Source organism: Dendrobates tinctorius, unplaced genomic scaffold (genome assembly GCF_039654945.1).
Source record: "Dendrobates tinctorius isolate UK_male_01 unplaced genomic scaffold, ASM3965494v1 ptg000133l, whole genome shotgun sequence".
NCBI lineage: Eukaryota > Metazoa > Chordata > Amphibia > Anura > Dendrobatidae > Dendrobates > Dendrobates tinctorius.
The window spans coordinates 13,342,659-13,368,591 of NW_027361801.1; the positions used below are offsets into that span (position 1 = coordinate 13,342,659).

General features: G+C 40.4%; 1 protein-coding gene across 4 annotated transcripts in view; it reads left to right on the forward strand.

Annotated features, from left to right (window-relative positions):
- Positions 1-25,933, forward strand: part of DOCK11 (dedicator of cytokinesis 11) — a 481,846-nt gene that overhangs the window by 446,972 nt on the left and 8,941 nt on the right. For all 4 annotated transcript variants that reach the window (XM_073543480.1, XM_073543481.1, XM_073543483.1 and 1 more), the window contains 5 exons: positions 6,153-6,299; positions 9,475-9,685; positions 10,152-10,342; positions 15,530-15,630; positions 18,829-18,967. In XM_073543480.1, coding sequence (XP_073399581.1) covers positions 6,153-6,299; positions 9,475-9,685; positions 10,152-10,342; positions 15,530-15,630; positions 18,829-18,967 — 789 coding nt within the window. The remainder of the gene's footprint in view (positions 1-6,152; positions 6,300-9,474; positions 9,686-10,151; positions 10,343-15,529; positions 15,631-18,828; positions 18,968-25,933) is intronic.

Consider the following 25,933-nt stretch of genomic DNA (forward strand, 5'->3'; position numbering starts at 1 on the left):
GTTTGAATCTCACTTTTTTTCCAAGTGGCTTTTTTGTTTTGCTTGCATCTATGTATTACATTTCCTTCCTCTTTTGCAACAAAGACCTTATGATGGCATGTTTACTTTTCATGTACTGATATAACACGAAGTTGCCAATGCAAATGATACAGGTATTATAAGCAGCATGATAGTTAAAAGAAAAAAGTCCCAAATATATTGTGTGATCTAGTATTAGGTATTGTAAATAAAGCAATAGAAATATTAGATACAGATATAATTAAAACGATTTTAAGTAATCTTTTGTCACGCCCGTGGTTCGTGGACCCACTGGGATGGGCTTATCAAGGAGGGGCGTGCCTAAGTGGCTACCTGATTTTTACTGGAGCTCCTGATGGTGGAGTCAGATTTGAGCTGCAGGATGCTACCAGGTTCTACTCCTAGGCAGTCCCTGGTACTGCAGCTGCTGACCCCAAAGGGGCAAGTATGCTGACACAGAATGAATTCGGAGTCACAGACAAGTCTGAATTCGAAGCCTGTTCAAACAGATGCAGTTTCAGGATTCGGGTACCTCCAGAGCGGCTTTAGGTTCATGGTCCGCTGGTGCAGCTTCAGGGTAACGTACATGCTATCCAGGAATATGGGAACAGAATCAGGATATCAAGCTAACGACAATGGATTACGACAGGGAACCTGGCAACATATAGTTGCACACAAGAGATGTAGGAAAATTACAGGGGTTGCTCAGGCACCTCTCTACTGAGGAGGGTGCCTTTTAAACATGATGTCTCCCAGCTATGGGCTGGGGGCATTTACACAGTGCACTCACTGCCCCTTTAAGAACAGGGGAGCCTGTTTGTCGTGCGTAGGAAGTAGAGAGACAGATGGCTCTCCGCCAGCCGAGGCAGTGAGTATGTCGACGGACGTGCATGGAGGGGGAAGGGGAACCATGCATCGGCGCAGCCATTAGTGTTACATTTTGCTTGGATTAGTACCGTTGTCTGATGTTGAACACTTTTATTTTTTGTAGTTTCTAAAGCACCAAAATAATGAGATACATTTTAACATCGTTAAAAGGGGAGAAATGTGTGTACAACACTTACACTTCTATTCTGCAATCCCAACCTCTGAGAAAAGGGAGGAGAGTAAGAGAATTGTCAGAACCAGGACCTCTGACTAATTTGTAACATTTTTGCAAACGCGGTCAACTAGATAAAGGAGTTACAGATACTCTGCGACAAAAGGGTAGAGACATTTTTAATTAAAACCAGTTATAAACTTTACTTTTGCAATTAAAAAGGCAAATAAAAAAAAATCTGTGTGAGGTTATGTGCCCACGTAGCATTTTATTCCGGACACTAAAAACCGGACTCCTTCCCAGAAATCGCGCGTTTTTTTCCGATTATGATCGCGATTTTGCCACGATTTTCGCGTGCGATATTCAAGCACTTTCCAAGCGATTTGAAGCATTGCTTGGAAAGTGATTGACAGGTTGGTCACACTTGTCAAACATAGTGTTTGACAAGTGTGACCAGGTTTTTACTATTGAGGCCGCCTATGCAGCATCAATAGTAAAAGATTGGATGTTAAAATGCTAAAAAAAATAAAAAAATCGGGGTATATTTACCTTCCGGCATCCTGCGCTGCCATCCCGGGCCTCGGCGTTCCCAGTAATGCCTTGCGAGACCTGTGATGACGTAGTCTCGCGTTACTATAGCGATCTCGTGGGACCACGTCATCACAGGGCCTTGCCGCAAGGCATTACTGGGAACGCTTAGGCCGGGAATGCAGCGCGGGACGCCGGAAGGTAAATATACCCCGATTTTTTATTTTTTATTCTTTTTTTTACAGGGGTATGGTACCCAGGGCCTGGAGGACAGTCTCCTCTCCTCCACACCGTGGGTCCCAACCGCACATGAGACGCTTAACTTCCCGCATGGTGGGCATAGCCACATGCGGGAAGTAAGCGATTCTCATGCATTCCTATGGGTGCAGAATCGCGGCAATTCTTTGCGATTCCGCACAAAAGAATGAGCATGCTGCGATTTTTTCCGCAATGCGATTCCGCCGCGGAAAAAAGCGCAGCATTAGCACAGCATGTGCGGAATGCCATAGGAATGCATGGGGGGCGTTCTGTACACGATTTTTAAACGTTTTCGCGTCGAAAATCGCAGCAAAAACGCTTAAAAATCGCTACGTGGGCACACAGCCTTAGAGTTCCCACCGATCAGTTGAAATCGGCTCTGATATAGGGAAAATACTGGCCAGAACATAGTGGACCCGTACCTAGTGGCTTCTGCCAGTTACTGCAGTTTATCTCCCATTCATTTGAACAAGAGATAAACTGCATAACTACAGCGGCCAATAAGTTGTGTTTGGTCCTATACATGGCTTATATCCATCCGCTGCCAAATCATTTTTCTACTAATTAGTGGGGCTGCTGGGTATCGTGTCAAACCCATATTGATGACCTATCCTATTCCTAGGACATTAATTTTTAAGTTCTGGACAACCCCTTTACAATTAAGATGTTATATTCTATCTAATAAGGCAATATCCCAGTGATTTTGATGGAAACCACTTGGGTGAGTCAAGCAGGTGAAGGTGAGGCGAGAAGAGGAATAGTCAGGGAAGCAGAACATTGTAAAGTGCTTTGACACTGTATTTTTAGATCTATCTTTGCTCCTTCCTCATCTTCATTGGTTATATACCGTAACAACCCCTAGCTATTCCCTCAGATATTTTGGACTTCCACTAAAATCTAAACTGAATTTCCACAATGAAAGTCTAAACATTGCAAAACTAGATGAAAGTGTATAACCCAAATCTCTCATAACCATATTCCATATATACAGTCATGGCCAAAAGTATTGACACCCCTGCAATTCTGTCAGATAATATTCAGTTTCTTCCTGAAAATGATTGCAAACACAAATTCTTTGGTATTATTATCTTCATTTAATTTGTCTTAAATGAAAAAACACAAAAGAGAATGAAGCAAAAAGCAAAACATTGATCATTTCACACAAAACTCCAAAAATGGGCCGGACAAAAGTATTGGCACCCTCAGCCTAATACTTTATTGCACAACCTTTAGCCAAAATAACTGCAACCAACCGCTTCCGGTAACCATCAATGAGTTTCTTACAATGCTCTGCTGGAATTTTAGACCATTCTTATTTGGCAAACTACTCCAGGTCCCTGATATTTGAAGGGTGCCTTCTCCAAACTGCCATTTTTAGATCTCTCCACAGGTGTTCTATGGGATTCAGGTCTGGACTCATTGCTGGCCACCTTAGAAGTCTCCAGTGCTTTCTCTCAAACCATTTTCTAGTGCTTTTTGAAGTGTGTTTTGGGTTATTGTCCTGCTGGAAGACCCATGACCTCTGAGGTAGACCCAGCTTTCTCACACTGGGCTCTAAATTATGCTGCAAAATTTGTTGGTAGTCTTCTGACTTCATAATGCCATGCACACGGTCAAGCAGTCCAGTGCCAGAGGCAGCAAAGCAACCCCAAAACATCAGGGAACCTCTGCCATGTTTGACTGTAGGGACCGTGTACTTTTCTTTGAATGCCTCTTTTTTCTCCTGTAAACTCTATGTTGATGCTTTTGCCCTAAAAGCTCTACTTTTGTCTCATCTGACCAGAGAACATTCTTCCAAAATGTTTTAGGCTTTTTCAGGTAAGATTTGGCAAACTCCAGCCTGGCTTTTTTATGTCTCGGGGTAAGAAGTGGAGTCTTCCTTGGTCTCCTACCATACAGTCCCTTTTCATTCAGATGCCGACGGATAGTACGGGTTGACACCGTTGTACCCTCGGACTGCAGGGCAGCTTGAACTTGTTTGGATGTTAGTGGAGGTTCTTTATCCAACATCCGCACAATCTTGCGTTGAAATCTCTTGTCAATTTTTCTTTTCCGGCCACATCTAGGGAGGTTAGCCACAGTGCCATGGGCTTTAAACTTCTTGATGACACCGCGCACGGTAGACACAGGAACATTCAGGTCTTTGGAGATGGACTTGTAGCTTTGAGATTGCTCATGCTTCCTCACAATTTGGTTTCTCAAGTCCTCAGACAGTTCTTTGGTCTTCTTTCTTTTCTCCCTGCTCAATGTGGTACACACAAGGACACAGGACAGAGGTTGAGTCAACTTTAATCCATGTTAACTGGCTGCAAGTATGATTTAGTTATTGCCAACCCCTGTTAGGTGCCACAGGTAAGTTATAGGTGCTGTTAATTACACAAATTAGAGAAGCATCACATGATTTTTCGAACAGTGCCAATACTTTTGTCCACCCTCTTTGTTATGTTTGGTGTGGAATTATATCCTATTTGGCCTTAGGACAATTCTTTTTGTGTTTTTTCATTTAAGACAAATTAAATGAAGATAATAATACCAAAGAATTTGTGTTTGCAATCATTTTCAGGAAGAAACTGAGTATTATCTGACAGAATTGCAGGGGTATCAATACTTTTGGCCATGACTGTAGTAAAGCACAATGTATCACACAGAGCATTACGTATCAATATAATGTTATACAGTGGACAAATACACGATGGTTGTTAAAATATGGACTGGCAGAGTGGAATTCCTAGGGCTCTTAGCTGCTGGATATTGTGTTGTTTCTTTTTTTTAGATAGTAGTTGACTTGCACTATTAGCAGAAGTAGACAGTCCATTTGTAGTGGCATAAATGATTCCTTAACTTGAAATATGAACTTAAACATTGCCGTGCAAACTCTTTGTGTCTAGTTGTTCTTGATGTTATGCTAAAGGAATTTATTTACATTCACAAGGCTTGTGGTCGCCCTCTTGGAACTGATAATTAAGACTGCTGTTACCAATACTGCTTCTTCCTGTGTCAAAACCAAAAAACTGAGCTGGAGCTGGTATACAAGCAAAGTGCTCATTTTTGGGTTCTTCCTTTGACAGCAGAGCAGCTGCTTTTATATTTGTGACCACAAATGTGATTTGTAGTATTTTATCACAGTCGCTGCTGTATATTTCTCAGTATCATAGTGTACTCTCTGTGTGCTTACACATAACCTGCTTTTTCTTTGAAAGAGTTTTCGCTCATCTGGTATCGCAGCGGTTTCTGTTTATACAGAAGCATGCACATTGCATTTACACCACAGCTGCTTCTTTTTACATGTTAGCACAGATTCCTCTCCTTCCTGAGAGTCGTGGATATGCTTTTCCTTATGTATTCAAAGATTTCTCTCTACAGGATCAGCACATTTTCTATAGATTAAAGTTTATTATTACTATAGAAAAAGTATTCTACAGCTGACTTTTCAGTTTTACTTTATAAATTGTGATAGAAAGATGACTTTGCACAACTTAATTAGGAGGTGGACAACTTAAAAAGGATAATCCAGCCTCTTAAAGCTGACGATTCTGCTTCGGTGCTATTATTCGCCCAGCCCACCACTTACACTGCTTGACTGACTGGATATGTAGTCAAACCATTGAACTGTCAAGCAGAGTAAGGTGGTGCTAGGTGGGAAATAGAGTTGGTGTGGCGTAGGTTTGGTAAGTGCTTTGATACGCCCAAAGAACGTAAGCCTCATTTGAATGAAAACATTTTTTTTTCCAGTCAGGGAGCAGCAGATAGCATATGTAAAGGTGTGGATGACATTATCTTTCATAGAGCAACATGACCATATAAACAATTTGTGGGTTGTATCATTCTGACAGATTACCTATTAAGGTAGTTGAATTGCAGTTCTGGCGGAGAACAAGGCAAGGCAAGATAGAAACACTATGCACACATACCAGGATCCCCAACATCTACCCTTCCATTCCCTGGTATCAATGTTGCTAAGACCTCCATACACATTAGACTAATGTTGGCCGAACCAACCGCTATTGACAGGTTCAGCCGACTGTCAAATGTATATGAATATAAGGGCCGTATATTGTTGGAAGAGTTAAGGATCCAGCATGTGCAATTTTTGAATGCAGATCCTTTTGTTATCTCGGAGATAAGCCACAACCAGATATGTCTCCCGACCGCTCTTTTGTATGGGATTAACGACCAAGATGGTCACCGGCCAGCAGCCATCTAATGTGCAGCGGGCATAAACCAGAAGAGGAACAAAAACAGTGAAAATACAATGGAGAGATTTCTGTATAAAAGGGCCTGCATTCTCATTACTTCTGTATTTCTTCAGGGTTTCTTTGAAGAAGAAGATGGCAAGGAATATATTTATAAAGAGCCAAAGCTAACAGGGCTTTCCGAGATATCCTTACGGCTACTAAATCTGTATGGTGAAAAATTTGGCACAGATAATGTGAAAATGATCCAGGATTCCAACAAGGTATGTTCAGTGTGCAATCTGGAGTTACATTTTGCATTTATTCTTTGCAAAATGTGGGCAACTTAATGAACAGGAAAAAATCTTCGATTAAAATAATGAATAATAGACCCTGATTCAATAAACATATTAAAGGGACTTAAAAAAATGAACTTTTATTGGAGTAAAAGTGTGTATAGGTATAAAATAACAAACATATCTGTACTCACCATCCCCAGGCTCTCAGCTGCTCTTTGTTTACAGTCTGCAACAGTCACATCACAACTGCGCTGCAGCCAAGCACCGACTACGGCGACTTGTGCCATCTATGTCAGTAGTACTCAGTGATTGGTTGCCGTGGTGATGTGTACACTCGTGATGTCACCATGGCAGCCTGTAAACAAAGAAAAATGCAGCGGTGGAGAACCTGTCAACAAAGAGAGTATAGCTGTGTTTATTTCATAACAATATCCACCTTTGCTAAAGTAACATTTTGTCTTGGAAAACCTGTTTAACATTTGAGCAAAATTAATTTCTGTACATTAAATTTGTTTAACTATGTAGCACTGATATATTCAGCCAAATTTTTATAGAGAATGTATTTCCTAGTAGAAGTTCCTTCCCCAGTGCAGGTAATAGTTTCTAGGTAAAGTTTGTCCTTGTCATATGAAACAAATTACTCTTGCTAAAACTGATAAAAAGAAATGTGTAGGTATTTATTTTTACCGGAATGTTCCTTCAAGGCAGAAATACTTAGCTCACATGTCATCTACAATATGTAATGCCTTATTCTCACAGCAGCATGTTTGAACTGGTTCCAAAGTGTATTATTGTCACAGCAGGGCAACAAAATCTGAACCGTGAATTTCATATACAAGTCTGCTACTTTGGAAAATTAAACGTCAAAAAGGATCTGTCACCAGATCAAAAGTGGTCAGTTTTTGCTTAGCCTTTATTTCCTCTTAGTATGTCATTTTTTTTTTTTTTTAAATCCATCATACATTTCCAGAGATACATGCCTTTTTAATATTTAGTGCCAATTTTTGAGGTGTTCACCAAAGGAGCATAGCTCTAAGTAATTATCCAGAGCGTCCTAAAGACATGTCCCCAGAGAATCTTGTGAAAAGCGTCCCATTCATAAAGACCATAAAAAGTAGCACTAAATATAAGGGACCATATGTCTGGAGCCATATTGGAGATTTAAAAGGAAAGAAAATTCAGGGGAGCAATGGGAATAATATAAGAGTAGAAACTAACCACTTTTGACCCTGAAACATGTCCTCTTTAAGAGAAAGAGGAAAATTCTTTAAATCTGATTACCGTATTTTGCGGATTATAAGACACACTGGTTGGTGGTGCTTCTTATAATCCATGCCATTTATTGCTTACCGGGGGTGGTGGCTGTGGTGAAGCGGGGTCCCAGGGTTGCTGCTGAAGGAGGCAAGAGTGGAGCGCTGCTGCAGGCTGGGATGAGGGGATGTTCGGATGTGCGCCGCTGCAGGTGTTCGTTAGTGCGGGGGCTCTTCCGACATTTTGTCAAAACCCAGAATCCCCGCACTTACATGGTTTACTATGCGGTGGACTCCAGGAAAATGGCTACCAGGGGACGTTCATGCGCAGATGGAGATCTCGGCACCAAGATCTCGGGAGTGCTGAGATCTCATCTCCCGAGATCTTGGTGCCGAAATCTCCATCTGCGCATGCACTGCCCCCAGCAGCCATTTTCCCGGAGTCCACCGCATAGTAAACCACGTAAGTGTGGGGGCTCTGAGCGTTCACAAAATGTCGGCAGAGCCCCCGCACCACCGAACACCAGCAGCAGCGCACATCCGAACACCCCCCTCATCCCAGCCTGCGGTCTGCAGCAACGCTTCACTCTTGCCTCCTCCAGCAGCGACCCTGGGACCCTGTTCCACCGCGGCCGGTAAGGTATATCCACTTTATAAGACACACCCCATTTTCCCCCAAAATTTGTGGGGCAAATGTGTCTTATAATCTGAAAAATACGGTATAATTCAGTTTATACAGAACTGCGAGGAATTTCTGAATTCTCTTCACTTGCTGCAGATTTTCAGTATTAGTTATACAAGAATATATCTGTTGATATTTTCAGTAGTCAGACCAGAATGATTAGTGGCAGCCGACCAAGGACTGTTCTGCTTATATATAAACAACCATGAACACACTGTGGCCGCAGATGTTTAGGAGTGTTGGAAGTTATACTCCACATCTAAACACAAATACATCACCATCATTATTTGAATAAAAGAAAGTTAATGGAAGTATAAAAAAAACTTAAATTTCCATGTTTGGTCCTCTGAAATACTAGTAACACTGTTACACTAGTTACATAATCACTTCTGACGTGACAAAAGGGGAATTGGAACCCAGTGTAGATTACACAAGACTTTTCATCTATTCAACGCTGCCATATTGAATGGCTTCATGCTTGACGTTTTATAGCAAACCGATATGGGCTATGGCAATAACAGGAGACACATACCATGTATGGTAAATTACAACATTTCCACATGTACCCTGTCTTACAAGTTTTCTTATGGCTGTCTTACAAGTTTTCTTATGGAAGTTGAATGAAATTCTTGTACAGCTTTCAGAAACCCCAAGTAGCATGTAGTGTAATGTATAGCAGATAAAATCTTGTGTCATCACGTCTGTGCACATAACTACACGTACTACAATCAGACAGTGGCTACCAAACAGGAAGTCTTGTGGTTGCTATAAACCATAAAAAAATAATGAGATTCTGCATACCCAAGTTATGGATTTGATGGGGCTTCTCTACTGCATATCCACAGCATATGTAACCATAACTGGGCCGACAACCACTAATGTGTCTAGAGGGCTCTAGAGTGGTGAAACCTAAAACTGCCAAACATTAAATAAAAGCTAAGCATAGTGTGAATTAATCATAGCAACAACTCAACAGATTTGAGACTTTTTGAGTGATGGATTTTCCTATTTATTATTTGAAAGATAACTGTGGAATGCTATTATTATTTTTATCTTGTACTATATTTGATTCCAGTGGATTTGTGGAGTACCGTATATTTTCTAGACTCACATATTAGTGGTCAAATATATATACTACAGTACATCATGTCAATACTACATGTTCCAATCTTTACAGTCTATCTTAATTTACTCTAGTATGTCAATAATACCGTCTCTATTTATATAGGTAAATGTAAAAGATCTTGATGTGAAGTTTGCCCATATTCAGATAACATATGTCAAGTCCTATTTAGAAGAGCAAGAGCTTACTGATAGAAGGACAGATTTTGAGAGGAATCACAATATCAGTCGATTTGTTTTCGAAACTCCTTACACACTGTCAGGCAAAAAGCATGGAAGTGTAGAAGAACAGTGTAAGAAGAGAACCATATTAACAAGTAAGTCATCCTGAAATCCTGAACTGTAGCATCGAACACTTGTTACACTGAAGAGACCACTGCACTATTAAGAGCGCCATGGGGACGATTCACTAGTGAGTTTAGATCAGAATTCTGGCGTTAAGCTCTTTAATAAGTCGCTAAATTACTACTCGGAAGTAGCACAAAAATATTGGCATTTTAACGCTAGTTCGGGCCAAGTATGTCTGTATGGGCAGAGCAGGGATGCTAGTCAAAAAGTTGCGCCACGTTAGTGGCTTAAATTACTCCAGGAATGTACTGAGGTAGCTTTGTGGAATACATTTCTACCTGAGGTGCATAATTAGGCACATCTTACTCCAGCACATTCATTAAGACTGGAGTGTATAAAGGCAGTTTTAATTAATCGGGACCCATGTCCCTTTAGTTTTTTATTTCATTTCTGCTATGTATGGTTTGTATCTTACCACAAATATTTAATTTTCAGCATCAAACACTTTTCCATATGTCAAGAAAAGAATACCTGTAATCTATGAGCACCAAGTGGATCTTAAACCCATTGATGTTGCTATTGATGAGATTAAGGAGAAGACCGCAGATTTGCAGAAGATCTGCTCATCTGCAGATGTTGACATGATCCAGTTACAGCTAAAACTACAAGGATGTGTGTCTGTGCAGGTAAAACATGTTCCCAAACAACATATCTGAGTTGAGATGTACCAGCCTTTGAAAGGGAGTCTGTCACACCTCAAAATGTATTTTAAACAAGCTATTCAGTGATAAAGGGGACTTAGCCCTTATAAAAATCATATCAGCACGATATCTGTTAGCAAGTACCGCACCTAAGGAAAAAAAACTTAATTCAGTGCAAATTAAGAGACACTGGTGCATTCTTGGCATGGCCAAGATCACTGAACACTGTTACGCCCCTCTTGCTTTGAATGTTGAGTACTTCCCCTGCATCTGAGTGACTGTGATAACCAACACAAACCCAATAAATAATTATCAAGGCAAAAACTCCTGACGAAGAAGCGAAACGCGCGTTGGGGCGAGGGGGAAGCCAGCGCCATTTACTTCTATCTTGTAAGTGCCCTTTACTGGAATGTCCGTATGCATTTATATTGTCTTTACATTATAGCGCTTTTTAGTCTGGGCGCTCCTAGCTAGTAATTGACATGTAATCATGGACAGGCTATGTTTATTCCCACTGTGGAAAGCACTGTGAGTTCAGATGCATTCGCGCTGCTCATATTCTAATAATTGTTACTGGTTTGAGTGCAGCATATTTTATGCCTTTCCATGATTTATAATTGAAATTGATTTGTATTTGTATATGTTCATTCGGGCACATGTGCAATATGGCTCCCTCATTGGATAGCAGTGACCTATTTTTGTAATTTTTATCGATTTATTTGTTATGCCTTTGCATTCAATAAAATTTGTATTTATGCCAATTTATACTTATTTTTGTGGTTTATGATCTGAGTGACTGTGCCTGAGCCAGGCCACGGAGGTGCAGACAGTGTGCGTGATCCACTCTGCAACTCAGGCAACGCTCTCTTTGGGAAGCTAGCACTGTCAATCGGAAACAGAGAAAGTCCCCAACATGCAAAATGAGGAGGCGTAAAGGTTCACCGAGCTCTTGGCCAAGCATGCACCAAAACCCCCTCATTTGCATTCGAATGAACAGTTATTTTCTCAAACTCTGTCCCACAAACAGGTACATTGCTAGTATGATTTTTTGTTATAGAATCTAGTTTATATGGAATTTTGGGGGCTTCAGACTCACATTAAGCAATGTTTCTGTCCATGGTCCTGAAGGATGTGATAAGTGATGTGTACATAGTTGTCATTGTAAGGCAGCTTGTATCAATGGTCTCAGCAGGGCTGAATGTATATTAAAATAGATAAAGGTGAAATTAGAAATAAACATTCTTTTAAATAAATATATAGAATAAAAATGAAGTTAAACATTTATTTTAATATCATCAGAGACGAGAACAGCCATGACCAGCTTAACAAACACTTCAGGCCGTATTCATCAAAATTTCCTAATGATAAGAGTGACTTTGTTGCCCATAGCAGCCAATCACAGCTCAGCGTTCATTTCTGAAACTGCTCTGGAGAAATAAAAGCCAAGTTCTGGTTGCTATGGGCAGCAAGGACCTTTTTATTGATAGGCTGTTTTGATGATTAAGGTCCCTTATTTGTAGCTTAAGAACATGTATTACGAAAATGTTCTTAAATAAGAGACTTCCTCAATGTTATCAGTATATTTCTAGTGAAGTGTTCACGATTTCTTCAAAACTTCAACTTCTCTGTAATTTTTGATCTACTTTCAGCGATCAGTTTGTACAAATGTACACAATAGAATCACAAGGGTTTTACAGGTAAAATCAAATTTAAGAAATGGCAGTGAACCCACAGATGTTGTATCTATTCCAGACCTACTTTATCCCTATGGTACCACGGGAGGTTTTCCATCTCACCTGAGCTGGCATCATGCCTTGCATGCCTGATAATATCATGTACTTTTACAAATAACAAAGCTGATTGGTATCTAATTTTAATAAATATAATGATGCAGTCAGACTGGCTCCATTAGTACTGGTAAATTGCCCAACCATAAGCCCACTAAGCTTGACACCCAACTTATGGCCAGCCCTACTCCGATCTCACACCTAGTATCATCTCTCGAAAAGTATAAACCAATAACAATTGCTTCATATTGAGTTTAACCACAATATAGTTATAGTATTTTCCAAGTTACTCCACTTTTTAGGAGTAATGCTTTTCTCCAGGGTTGACATGAGATTGTTCATGATTGTTGGACAAGAATGATATTTTAACACATAACAAACATACTGAGTTTCTTACTATCCCAGTGCGTATCAATGACAGTAGAATTTTTTTGGGAACTTGTGGAGGGGAGACTACAAAACTGATTGGATAAGCCTTCATCTGAAATCCAGAAAAACCTCCGAAAAAAAAATTTTGGGATCAAGAGACAAAGCGGACACCAAGGTAGCAACAGAAAAAAAGATCCCTAAAACTTCACTTTTAATCAATATATAAAAACTAGACAATCCCAGTTCATATGGACTAGGGTAATAAACAACACCAGACACAGAATAATAAATACTTCGGGCCACTAAACTCGCCCTAATAAGCCCTGGCAGTCCCTGCCTGGCCGCGGAGGTTGGCACCCTAATTGTAGACGATAGTGGCGCCCCCGCTCAACGTCGGTGACCCTAATACACCCTAAAAAACCCTAGTCCACGGCGAGGATACACAGAAAAACACAACCACACAATAAACACCCGAAAAAACCCCTGGTGGAGAGACTGTATAACGTCTCTAAGATAATTAACTTATCTCGTACTAGAATCATGGGCATATAAACCCACCCTAGATAATATCTTGTAGTAAAAAATACTGATATATAGCAGCTTTTGTTAACTTATCTCGTAATGAAAAAGACTTATGCTGCAAAAAGGGATAGACCAGATATACCCCCCAAAAAAAGGGGAAAAAAGAAAAGACGTTTATACAGAAAAAAGTGCACCCACAATAATGCACAAAGCACTTCAGGTTAAATAACCACAAAAAATTGTAACCACCAGATGGAAATTAGTGGCATATAAATGATATATATAAAACGCTTAGTGGACATAATAGTCCTACATATAGACAATAGCGTTGTAAGATTGATACTTATCAGCCATCCAAAAATATGAGGCCCAGCCAAACAATAGGTCTATCAGCGTTATAAGATTGATACTTATCAGCCATCAGGAGATATGAGGCCCAGCCCGACGCGTTTCCCCCTCCTAGATACCGAGGGTTCATCAGGGGCAGAGAGAAAAAGGGGATTCCATCACCCCGGCCGAAAGATCAGTACAATGTGCGGCGTCTTTTCCGTGTCTCTGAGGCTCATATTTACCGCGTTGTTTTTATATATTCATCTGAAATCCACCAGAGTCAAAGCCTTTATGCAAAAATAGAAGAAGGATGTGTGTTACTAACTCTCGTTACAAACATGACAGGGTTACCAGATGACTTCTCTGTATTCCACTGGTTCCATTATCAAACCTCACTTCAGCACCTGTAAAATCAAGACCGTTATCCATTCTGAGTTGGAAATTGGCATGTAACCTATAAAGACTTATATCACTACACATGTGCAGTTACAGCGTCCTGTGATAAATATAAGTGGTTCAGGGGAAATCTTTAATGAGCGCCCCTCGTAGTTATTATCTATGGGAGCTTGCAAGTATCCCTTATTGAGATATCAAATAAATTTAACTTCATGCCTGCTTGGTGACAATTAGGATTTTATCTAGCCCTCGCCACACATTTAGCTGTTTTCGGGCTATTAATGTTAATGACAATTCTTCACCTTATGGTCTATAAGAAACAGAAAAAAAGGTATTTCAGCTCACCAAACATTCATCCGAACGAACATGGAGATCCTGAGCCGACTCCCAGGTGAATAAACCATATACAATAAAAGGAGGAAGTCCAGTCACCAGCAAAATGGCGTAGGAAAATTAGGCTGTGATATTAAAAAAAACATTATCCTTTATTATAATTTCATAAAACCATCTTGCTTACACCGTTTCAGACCACACAGGGTCCTTAGTCATAGCCATGGTCTGAAACAACGTAAGCAAGATGGTTTGCTGAAATTACAATAAAGCATAAAGGTTTTTTTAATATAACCTAATTTTCTTCTATCAAAATACGCCATTTTGCTGGTGACTGGACTTCCTCCTTTTTTTGCTTGTGGTCTGTGCCTTTATTTAAAGTTGAGGAACTTATACTTTTGGATTCTTCAGGTGGAAATGGAGACTCCCTAAATTAAAAAAATTGTGATGGTGATTGATTAAATCTGGAAATTTGTGATTTTATACTATTAATTAAAGGGAATCTGTACCCCCCGGGATGTATATAACCTATTACTATGGGAATACACATGATAGAATTAAAATATTCCTACATGTATACCTCATAGCTGCTTTCTTGTTGCTTAGAAATAAACTTTTAATCTTTTATGTTAATTAGTTCTGCAAGCTCTGGGGCGTACCTTTTATACCCTTCTATGGGCAGTGTCTTCACCATTCTTCTGCACAGGCTAGTCACTGCTAGTCAGTAGCAGAGACTCGCCTGCACAGAAGACTAGGTTATATACGTCCTATGGGGTGACAGATTACCTTTAAATACCATCGGCTCTGACACCTCTGTCAGTACCATCAATACCATTGCCTCTATTAACCGGTTCACAAGATTTAGCCGCCATAGTTGTTGCTAAATGGAGAATTTAAGATGTACAGTGTTGTAAATCGAGTGTTGAGCTAGAACACAAACGTTTTTGGAGACAAAGAACAGTTAACTCACAGATATTTTAGGTTGCCCTCTAATATGGAAAGCTTGGACCACAAACATTGAAAAAGCCCTACACAATCATATACAATAGAGTAAATAAATGATGTTTTTAAGACCTAAAAGTAAAAATTCAGAGGAAATGAAGCATGTGTCTGTGCAATATAGATACATTGCTGGGAATATGGGCTCATGGTCTTAAGGGTTGAGGAAAAAACATTGAAATAAATTTGTTTTTAAGATGATGCAGGAAAATTTCATTTTGTGAAAAAAAAAAAACAAACAAACTGGGAGCAAATAGGGAGGAAGGAGGGAAATATGTTTACACAATGCTCTAGTAAATGATGCAGCCACAACTATTTCCAATTTTTTTGTGGGCACAATGTATTCTTCTAATTGTTGTTATGATAAAATATATTATTCTATGCAGTTATGACTACCAAAATATAATCACATGATAAAGAACATATTTTTTTGTTCTAGGTAAACGCGGGACCTTTAGCCTATGCAAGAGCTTTTCTAGATGACAGTCGGCCCAGCAAGTATACTGCCAAAAAGATAAAGGAGCTAAAAGATATCTTTAAGTACGTTGATAATGACTTCATTGCTCAGCCAAGGTCTATACTTTTGTCCAACAAAGTGAGGCATATAGGCTGAGATTCATTCACTCTCCGATTTTGTCTTGGTGTATTAGTTGCCTTTTTTTCTCAAAATGAATCAAAACTGCACATGTGATTCATGAATTTGGCGCAAAGTCAAAAATGTGTTTATTTCCTGTCTTGATTTTGTTTTTTGTTTTTTTTTTAACATCAAATTCGTATTTTGGCTCTAAAAGACAAAAATTGTGCCAACCTTTTGGCGTACTCCTAAACACACCAGATAGGAGGGGGAGGGAGTGAATTTGCGTCAAATTTTGTGACGTTTTCTTTAATAAGTACTACAGAACGCCAGTGACTGTCTGTCCGCAGTCTCCAATATCATGTCCACTCTCTATTTGAAACTCAACCTCTCCAAAACTGAACTTCTTCTGCTCCCGCTGTCTACTAACCTCCCTAAATCTGACATTTTCCTCTCTGTGGGTGGCACCACAATAACACCCCGGTAGCAGGCGCGCTGTCTGGGTGATATGTTTGACACCAATCTCTCCTTCACATCCCATATACAATCTTTTGCCCGCTCTTGCCGCTTACACCTAAAGAACATCTCTAGAATCCGCCCTTTTCTCTCCATGGAAACAACAAAAACCCTCACTGTAGCATTGATCCACTCCAGCCTGGATTACTGCAACGCTCTATTAATTGGCCTCCCCGTCACTCGACTATCCCCTCTCCAGTCCATACTTAATGCAGCAGCCAGGGTCGTCCATCTGGCTAATCGGTACTCGGACGTGTCCGCTCTTTGTCAGTCATTACACTGGATGCCCATTCATTATAGGATCCAATTCAAAGTACTTGTTCTCACCTACAAAGCTCTCCACGGTGCGGCACCCCCCTACATCTCCTCCCTCATTTCTGTCTATTGGCCTAGCCGATCGCTGTGCTCTGCAAACGACTTTCGACTAACCTCTGCACTAATCCGTACCCCCCACTCCCGACTCCAAGACTTCTCCCGTGCTGCTCCTATCCTCTGGAATGCTCTACCCCAAGAAAATAGGACTAACCACAATTTGCATAGTTTTAGGCGCTCCCTCAAAACACATTTGTTCAGAGTGGCTTATCACGTTCACTAATCAAAGTCATTCTATGTGCAAGTGTGCGTGTGTAGCCCATTCACTATCTCCATTCATCCTTCACTCCCTCAAGATGGCTGGACCTTCATTATAAATACATCATTGTAAATACACACATGTACTTTGTATCTCCCCCACCTCATTGTAGATTGTAAGCTCTCATGAGCAGGGTCGTCTTATTTCATCTTATTTTGCTTTTAATTATTGTATTGTTAACATTGTTACTTATGACTTGTGTTTTGAAACTGTTAAACTGTAAAGCGCTGCGGAATATGTTGGCGCTATATAAATAAAGATTATTATTATTAATAAGTTGCCATTGATGAATCAGGCAAAATCATCTGGAATTGCTATTGTTGACCTATACAGCGGAGAAAAAAACTAACAGCCAACCACATGTAAAAGACTTCAAGAAAGGCACCAATAGAATAATGAATTGGGTGCATACAAAAATCAGGTGCAACATACATAAAACTAGACACAAAAAAAAAACAGGAGCAAAGGCAATGATGACTTGGGACCATAGGCCTTTATGAATTAAGACTGGCTTTCCGGACAGTGCACTGGAGTAAGATGCACCAAAGAGGTGCCAAAACAAAAAAAAATGTTCTCCAGTGAATGACTGGAGTATATTTCTGTTGTAATTTATGCCACTTATGGCATTAACCCCTTAGTGACGGGGCCAATTTTTAAAATTCTGACCAATGTCACTTTATATGGTGTTAACTCTGGAACGCTTCAACAAATCCCATTGATTTTGAGATTGTTTTTTTCGTGGCACATTATAATTTATGATAATGGTAAATTTAAAGTCTGATGAAGCGGTAGCGAAACGCGCGTTGGAGTGGTGTGTGTGGGACGCAGTGGAGTGCCAGACTGGTTGGTATCAGATTTTCTATCCACCTTTATCATTGCACTACTTGCACTTTATCTTATTAATTATGGTTGATCAGTATTAAGTATATATCTTTCATCTTATGCACACTTTATTCATTTTGTATGGGAATTAGTTATTATTATCTGATCATGTTATTCATTTATATACTTCCCATTAATTTATATAATATTTAGAATATCAATTATTTGATATACTGACAGTATGATTTGCCACATGGTATTTAATTATTGAATCACTGTCACTTATGCACTTGTCATTTACGCCTTGTGTGCACTGGTGTACACTATTATATACATTGCTCAAAAAAATAAAGGGAACCCTAGGCACTCTTAGGGGTACTTCACACTAAGCGAGATCGCTAGCAAGATCGCTGATGCATCACCGATTTTGTGACGCATCAGGGATCTCGCCAGCGATCTCGCTGTGTGTGGCATGCATCAGCGACCGGCCCCCCCGCCGGGTATCGCTGATCGAGCAGGAATGTCCTGGGCCATTTTTTGATCGTTGATCTCCCGCTGGCCAGCACGCATCGCTGCGTGTGGCTACAGGAGATCAGCAAGCTCCCAGCGCTGTAAGCAGTCGCTGGGAGCTGGTATCCAAGGTAAATAGCGGGTAACTAAGTGCACGCGTGGCTTAGTTACCAGCTGTTTACCTTGGATACCAGCTCCCAGCGCGAGCATGCTGGTATCCAAGGTACACAGCTGGTAACTAAGCCACGCGCGCGCTTAGTTACCCGCTATTTATCTTGGATACCAGCGTCCTTGCAACATTTTGTTGCTTAAGTCTTCCCTTTATTTTTTTGAGCAGTATACTTTATATTCATTTTATATGTTATATACTTTTTATATATATAAAATTGAATTTTTGCCGATTTGTCTGCCATTCCATGCCCCTTACATCACACGTGTATGTTATTTGTTTTTATGTATATTTTTTTAATTAAGTTTTTTTAAATATATTTCTTGTATACATTGTTTTTATGGTATTTTTTATGTAATCATGTTTTATATATTAATAAAGCTATATATATTTTTAATATAGTAGGACTTGGAATATCTCTTTTTGGATTATTAAATGTGATTCTGATCCAGATTAAATGCATCTACCCTGTCAGATAAATACCATAACCTGTTCTCTGTATTCTTATCTATATAGACTGTTTATCCAAGTGTGTGCCACAGCTCTGGACCTGAATGAACGGCTCATAAAAGAAGATCAGGTTGAATACCATGAGGGGCTGAAAACAAACTTCAGGGAAATGGTGAAAGAGCTTTCTGACATTATCCATGAGCAGGTACATATCCTAATGCATTCTGCGTCAATGTATTTTGTGGAGATACTGGGTCCCAAAGATTCAGTTTTTTTTGCCCCAGTTTGTATTGAAATATCCCAGCCAAGTTAAGGCCCCGTTACATTTAGCGATGCACCAGCGATCCCGACCACGATACAACCTGGTCAGGATTGCTGGTGCATCGCTAAATGGTCGCTAGTGAGCTGCCAAACAGGCAGATCTCACTAGCGATGCAGCAGCGGTCAGCGGTCGCACTTACCTTTCAGACGCGGGGTGTCCGTCTTCTGTCTGCGTCCATGGCTTGCTCATCGGCACCAGCAGGAAGCCGACGACGAGAAATGGAGCAGGCCGATCTTGCACGATCAGCAATAGCCAGCGGAGGAGCCAGTGGGGGAGCCGGTCGGAGGCAAGTATCACATGTAGCGATATCGCTAGCAATATCGCTGCTGCGTCACAAAATCGGTGACGCTTTAGCGATATCACTATGTGTAAAGCCCCCTTTAGAGTAGCTCGCTGGCCTTTCCATTAGCTCACAGCAGGATCCCCATCTTTAGGCTAAGTTCACACGTACCGGAACTCTCGCGGAAATTACCGCGAGAATTCCGGAATTCCATTCCGCGGGAAAATCGCATTTTAAATTCCCGCGATTTTCCCGTGGAAAAACTAGCATTTTGCAAGCGGAATTAGCTTGCAAAATGCTGCGTTTTCCAAGCGATCTGTAGCATCGCTTGGAGAACTGATTGACAGGTTGGTCACACTCGTCAAACATAGTGTTTGACAAGTGTGACCAACTTTTTACTACTGAGGCCGCCTATGCAGCATCAGTAGTAAAAGATAGAATGTAAAAAAAAATAAAAAATGGTGTTATTCTTACCTTCCGACGTCCCACGCAGGCGTTCCCAGTAATCCTTTGCGAAAATGCCCGCGATGGCGTCTGTTCTCGTGGGATCGCGATGTCTCGCGGTAATTCGCGATGACGTCGCGCGAATGACCGCGAGACTTCGCGATCCCGCGAGAACGGACGCCATCGCGGGCATTTTCGCAAAGGATTACTGGGACCGGGAGCGTGGAGAGAAGCGGGAATACTGCGCGGGACGCCGGAAGGTGAGAATAACAATATTTTTTATTTTAAATTCTATTTTTTACAGGGATATGGTACCCAAAGCCCGGAGGACAGTCTCCTCTCCTCCGGACCGTGGGTACCATCCGCAACTGTTCTGCTTACTTTTCGCATGGTGGGCACAGCCACATGCGGGAAGTAAGCGGAACAATGCACTCCTATGGGTGCGGGATCGCCACGATTCCGCAAATTAATGAGCATGCTGCGGCTTTTACCGCGAAGCGATTCCGCCGCGGTAAAAACCACAGCATTAGCACAGCATTGCGGAATCCCATAGGAATGCATGGGATGCTTATTTTTCGCGTTTTCGCGGCAAAATCGCGCGGTTAAAACCGCCGCGGAAACGCGAAAAAAACGCCACGTGTGAACTCAGCCTTACTGCTCTCATCTCATGTTTCAACGCAAATAAAAGTGCCGAATCACAACATGTTTGCAAGTCGGTGGTCATTTAATAGTCTGTTTAGACAGGTAGAGACTCAGCTTCAGATGCACACTGCATAATCAAATCAGCTATTATCTGCATACAAGGCTCCTTTCATTCTCAGCAGCAGATGTTCTGTTTACACAGGATGAAGTGCAGTCGGAAAGATGATCTTTTCGGTACGCCATAAGATTATTTCACCAGATGAATTTTGCTCATTGGGTGATTGGCAGACTGTTTACACTGTATGAATATCGGGAATAAGCATCCTTAAAAATGATCAATCACGATTAATTGTGTTGTGTGAATGCACCAAAAAGAATGTTCACCCAAAAAACATTGTTTACTGCTGTAGTGCATCTAAAATGAAGGTTAAACGGGTCTTTACCAAAGGGATAGTTGTTCATAAAATTCTCTGGTGACTTGCTTTTATTCTGCCTTGTGGTATATTGGACACACTAAATAAAAATGGCCCATATCTCTGGAATTGTATGGCAGTTTTCCAGAAAAAACAAAAACATAATAATACTTGGGGATGTAGTGGGAATAAAACAGCAAACATTATCTGTGACGTCTTGCTTTGGATAAGTATCTTGCCACTGAGAGTTTTTCCCATTCCTCGAGGCAAAACTGCTCAATCTCCTTCAAGTTAGATGGTTTCCTCTGGTGAACAGCAATCTTCAAGTCTGACCAGAAATTCTCAAATGGATTAAGGTCTGGTTTCAAATCACTGACAGACTGAAACTGGTTTTGCTCAAGAATATCCCTGAATTTCGCACTATCCGTTTTCCCTCGATTCGGATTATTTTCCCTGTCCCTGCTGCTGAAAAACATCCCCACATTCCCCATGGTGCTGCCACCACCATGCTTCACTGTGGGAATGGTGTTCTTGGGGTGATGAGCTGTGTTGGTTTGGCATCAGACATAGTGTTTACCCTGGTGGCACAAAAGTTCAATTTTGGTCTCATCTGACCACAGCACCTTCCTCCATACATTTGGGGAGTCTCCTACATGTATTTTAGCAAACTCAAAACAAGTCTTACAATTTTTGTGTATAAGTAAAGGCTTTTTTCGCCCTCTCTTCCATAAAGGCCACATCTATGGAGTTTACGGCTTATTGTGGTCGTATGGATAGATACTCCAGTCTCTGATTGGAAACTCTGCAGCTCATCCAGGGTTAACTTTGGTCTATGTGCTGCCTCTCTGATTAATGCCTTCCTTAACCTTTCTTGGCAGGTTTCTTGTGGAACCATGTTCTTTTCATTTGATGATAATAGATTTGATGGTGCTCCGGGGGATCATTAACGATTGGGATATTTTTTTCCTGACTTGAACTTCTCCACAGCTTTGTCTCTGACTTGTTTGGAGATCTCCTTGGTCTTTGTGTGTTGTTTCGTTATTGGTGCCTCTTGTTTAATAGTGTTGCAACCTTTGTGGCCTTTCAGAAAAGTTGTGTATATATTGACAGCCCATGTGACACTTGGATTGCACACAGGTGGACTTTCTTTCACTAAGTATGTGACTTATGAAGGTAATTGCTTGCATGAGAAATTTTTAGGAGCTTCATCGCAAAAGAGGCAAATACATATGATCATGCCAATTTTTAGTTCTTTGATCCCATAAATTTAATTTATGCCTATATGTTCCTCACCTCACTTGGGATTACAAAAATATTTTAAACGAAGTTGTAATGTAACAAAATAGGTAAAAAGCCAAGGGGGTGAATAGTTTTTCAAACCACTGTAACTATCAGGATCCATCTGTGCGGAGTTTTTTTTGTAGTCTGTACCCATGGAAACACATAGGTCTGTGTAAAAACTATAGACAAAAATAAGGCTGTTTGCAAAGCTACTTCATTTTTCATTTCAGCTGTTTTGGTAAATGTCACACCCACAGGAAACCCTGTCAAGATAAAATACTTTTCACAGCTGAGATTTACTATCTCTGTATCTAAATTAGACAATCATCCAGAACAGCTTAATTTCTAAACTGATATTTAGCTCAGTATTAACCTCCTGGCATCAAATTTCTCCTTTAAATAAACAATGTATAAAACTTATTTTTAAAATAAATATAGTAAAAGTTTTGGTCAGTGAAAATACAGTGTACGATTAGAATCACAAAGTTGTGTTCACTTATTTTTAATATATGAATTTGTTATCCATTCATGGTTTCACTGACTGATTCCTGTATACACTAAACTCTTTTTATAGTCAGAGAGTCAATTATTAATTGATTTCTTAATTCATTCTTCCTAGCTGCTGATTTACTGGGTAGCTTGCTGTTAGTAGTATTTATACTACTGCTTTTAAAACTCCAGGACACCATACAACAGCTCCGAAACGTGTTTCACCAGTTTTCTGGCATCTTCAGGGGTCCATGGGGCTAATGACTTATTATATTCAGTAGACCCCTCAGACCTAAATAGCTGTACTGAGCAGTGTAAGTTTTCAGCACCAGCAGTGAGGAGGGATACCAAGAAGCTGTCAATCAGACTAGTTGAGTGGAGATTGATACACCTCATGAATTCAAGTGTGTTCATGAGCAAAACTCGCTTCTATTGCTGGATTTAGGCTTTCAGAAAAGGATTATACAGCCATTCTGACAATTTTAAAAATGTATTTCATCATATCAGAGATACTCATTTTATAATCTGTGCAGTGTTTATTGTGAAATCTATTGTGTGATCCGTTTTAAGCTGTATTTACATAAAATCGGAAATGCTGCAACAGCAGAGTATAGTAATTTCTTTTTCTCTAGCACTGCCAAGTCTCTTCTGTTACTGTTTGATTACTTGTGAGTAGAGTTGAGCGATACCGTCCGATACTTCAAAGTATCGTATCGGATGGTATCGGCCGATCTTTAAAAAAAGTATCGGTATCGCCGATTCCGATACCGGAAGTCCCATTCAAGTCTATGGGACTTCCGGTATCGGAATAAGAAAAACCCTTTCCTGCCCTTGTACAGCCTCTCTGGGGTCTGTACGGGCCTTTCGGGGGGCTGTGCCGGCCTGCCAGGGGGTCTGTGCAGGCTCCGGTGGTCTGTGCCGGCCTGCCGGTGGTCTGTGCAGGCTCCGGGGGGCTGTGCCGGCCTGCCGGGGGGCTGTGCCGGCCTGCCGGGGGGCTGTGCAGGCTCCGGGGGGCTGTGCCGGCCTGCCGGGGGGCTGTGCCGGCCTGCCGGTGGTCTGTGCAGGCTCCGGGGGTCTGTGCAGGCATCGTCCGATGGGACTACAAGTCCCATCGGGCGATGCCTGCTACCATGACAGTGATTGACACATTAGCCAATGATGGGACAGTAGTAGTCCCATCATCCGGCTAATGTGTTGAATGTAAAAAAAAAAAAAAAATTACATGCTACATACATACAACATACTACATACATGCTACATTCATACTACATAAATACTACATGCAACATACATACTACATATATACTACATGCATGCTACATACATACTGCATGCTACATACATACTACATACTACATATATACTACATGCATGCTACATACTACATGCTACATACATACTACATATATACTACATGCATGCTACATACATACTGCATGCTACATGCATGCTACATACATACTACATACATGCTACATACATACTACATACATACTACATACATACTACATGCATGCTACATATATACTACATGCATGCTACATACATACTGCATGCTACATGCATGCTACATACATACTACATACATGCTACATACATACTACATACATACTACATGCATGCTACATATATACTACATGCATGCTACATACTACATGCTACATACATACTACATATATACTACATGCATGCTACATACATACTGCATGCTACATGCATGCTACATACATACTACATACATGCTACATACATACTACATGCATGCTACATGCATGCTACATACATACTACATATACTACATGCATGCTACATACATACTGCATGCTACATGCATGCTACATACATACTACATACATGCTACATACATACTACATGCATGCTACATGCATGCTACATACATACTACATATATACTACATGCATGCTACATACATACTACATGCTACATGCATGCTACATACATACTACATATATACTACATGCATGCTACATACATACTGCATGCTACATGCATGCTACATACATACTACATACATGCTACATACATACTACATACATGCTACATACATACTACATACATACTACATACATACTACATGCATGCTACATATATACTACATGCATGCTACATACTACATGCTACATACATACTACATATATACTACATGCATGCTACATACATACTGCATGCTACATGCATGCTACATACATACTACATACATGCTACATACATACTACATATATACTACATACATACTACATGCATGCTACATGCATGCTACATACATACTACATATATACTACATGCATGCTACATACATACTACATGCTACATACATACCACATATATACTACATACATACAATACATTCATACAATACATACATAGACATACAGTACATATAACATAGAGTAACATACTTACCAATACTTGTCACATTGTTCCCCGAAGCCATTGTCTTTTCCGGGATAAATATTAACATAACAAACCACAAAAATACTCACCCACGATCCGAAGCAGTCCACGAGTGTGTCCCACGACGATCTTGGGTAGAGAACTGCAGCATCAGATGATGCTGCCGTTCTCTACGGGCTGCAGGAATCCAATGACGGAAGGTAGGTATCCTTCCGCACTGTATTCCTCCGCCACTTAAAAAAAAAAGTCCCTAGTCTCACTTTATGCCATTGCTGTGTGGGAATTTCCCACACAGCAATGGCATAAAGTGAGACTAGGGACTTTTTTTTTTTAAGTGGCGGAGGAATACAGTGCGGAAGGATACCTACCTTCCGTCATTGGATTCCTGCAGCCCGTAGAGAACGGCAGCATCATCTGATGCTGCAGTTCTCTACCCAAGATCGTCGTGGGACACACTCGTGGACTGCTTCGAATCGTGGGTGAGTATTTTTGTGGTTTGTTATGTTAATATTTATCCCGGAAAAGACAATGGCTTCGGGGAACAATGTGACAAGTATTGGTAAGTATGTTACTCTATGTTATATGTACTGTATGTCTATGTATGTATTGTATGAATGTATTGTATGTATGTAGTATATATGTGGTATGTATGTAGCATGTAGTATGTATGTAGCATGCATGTAGTATGTATGTAGTATGTATGTAGCATGCAGCATGTATGTAGCATGTATGTAGTATGTATGTAGTATATATGTAGCATGCATGTAGTATGTATGTAGTATGTATGTAGTATATATGTAGTATGTATGTAGCATGTAGCATGTATGTAGCATGCATGTAGTATGTATGTAGTATTTTTTTTTTTTTTTTTTTTAACATTTAACA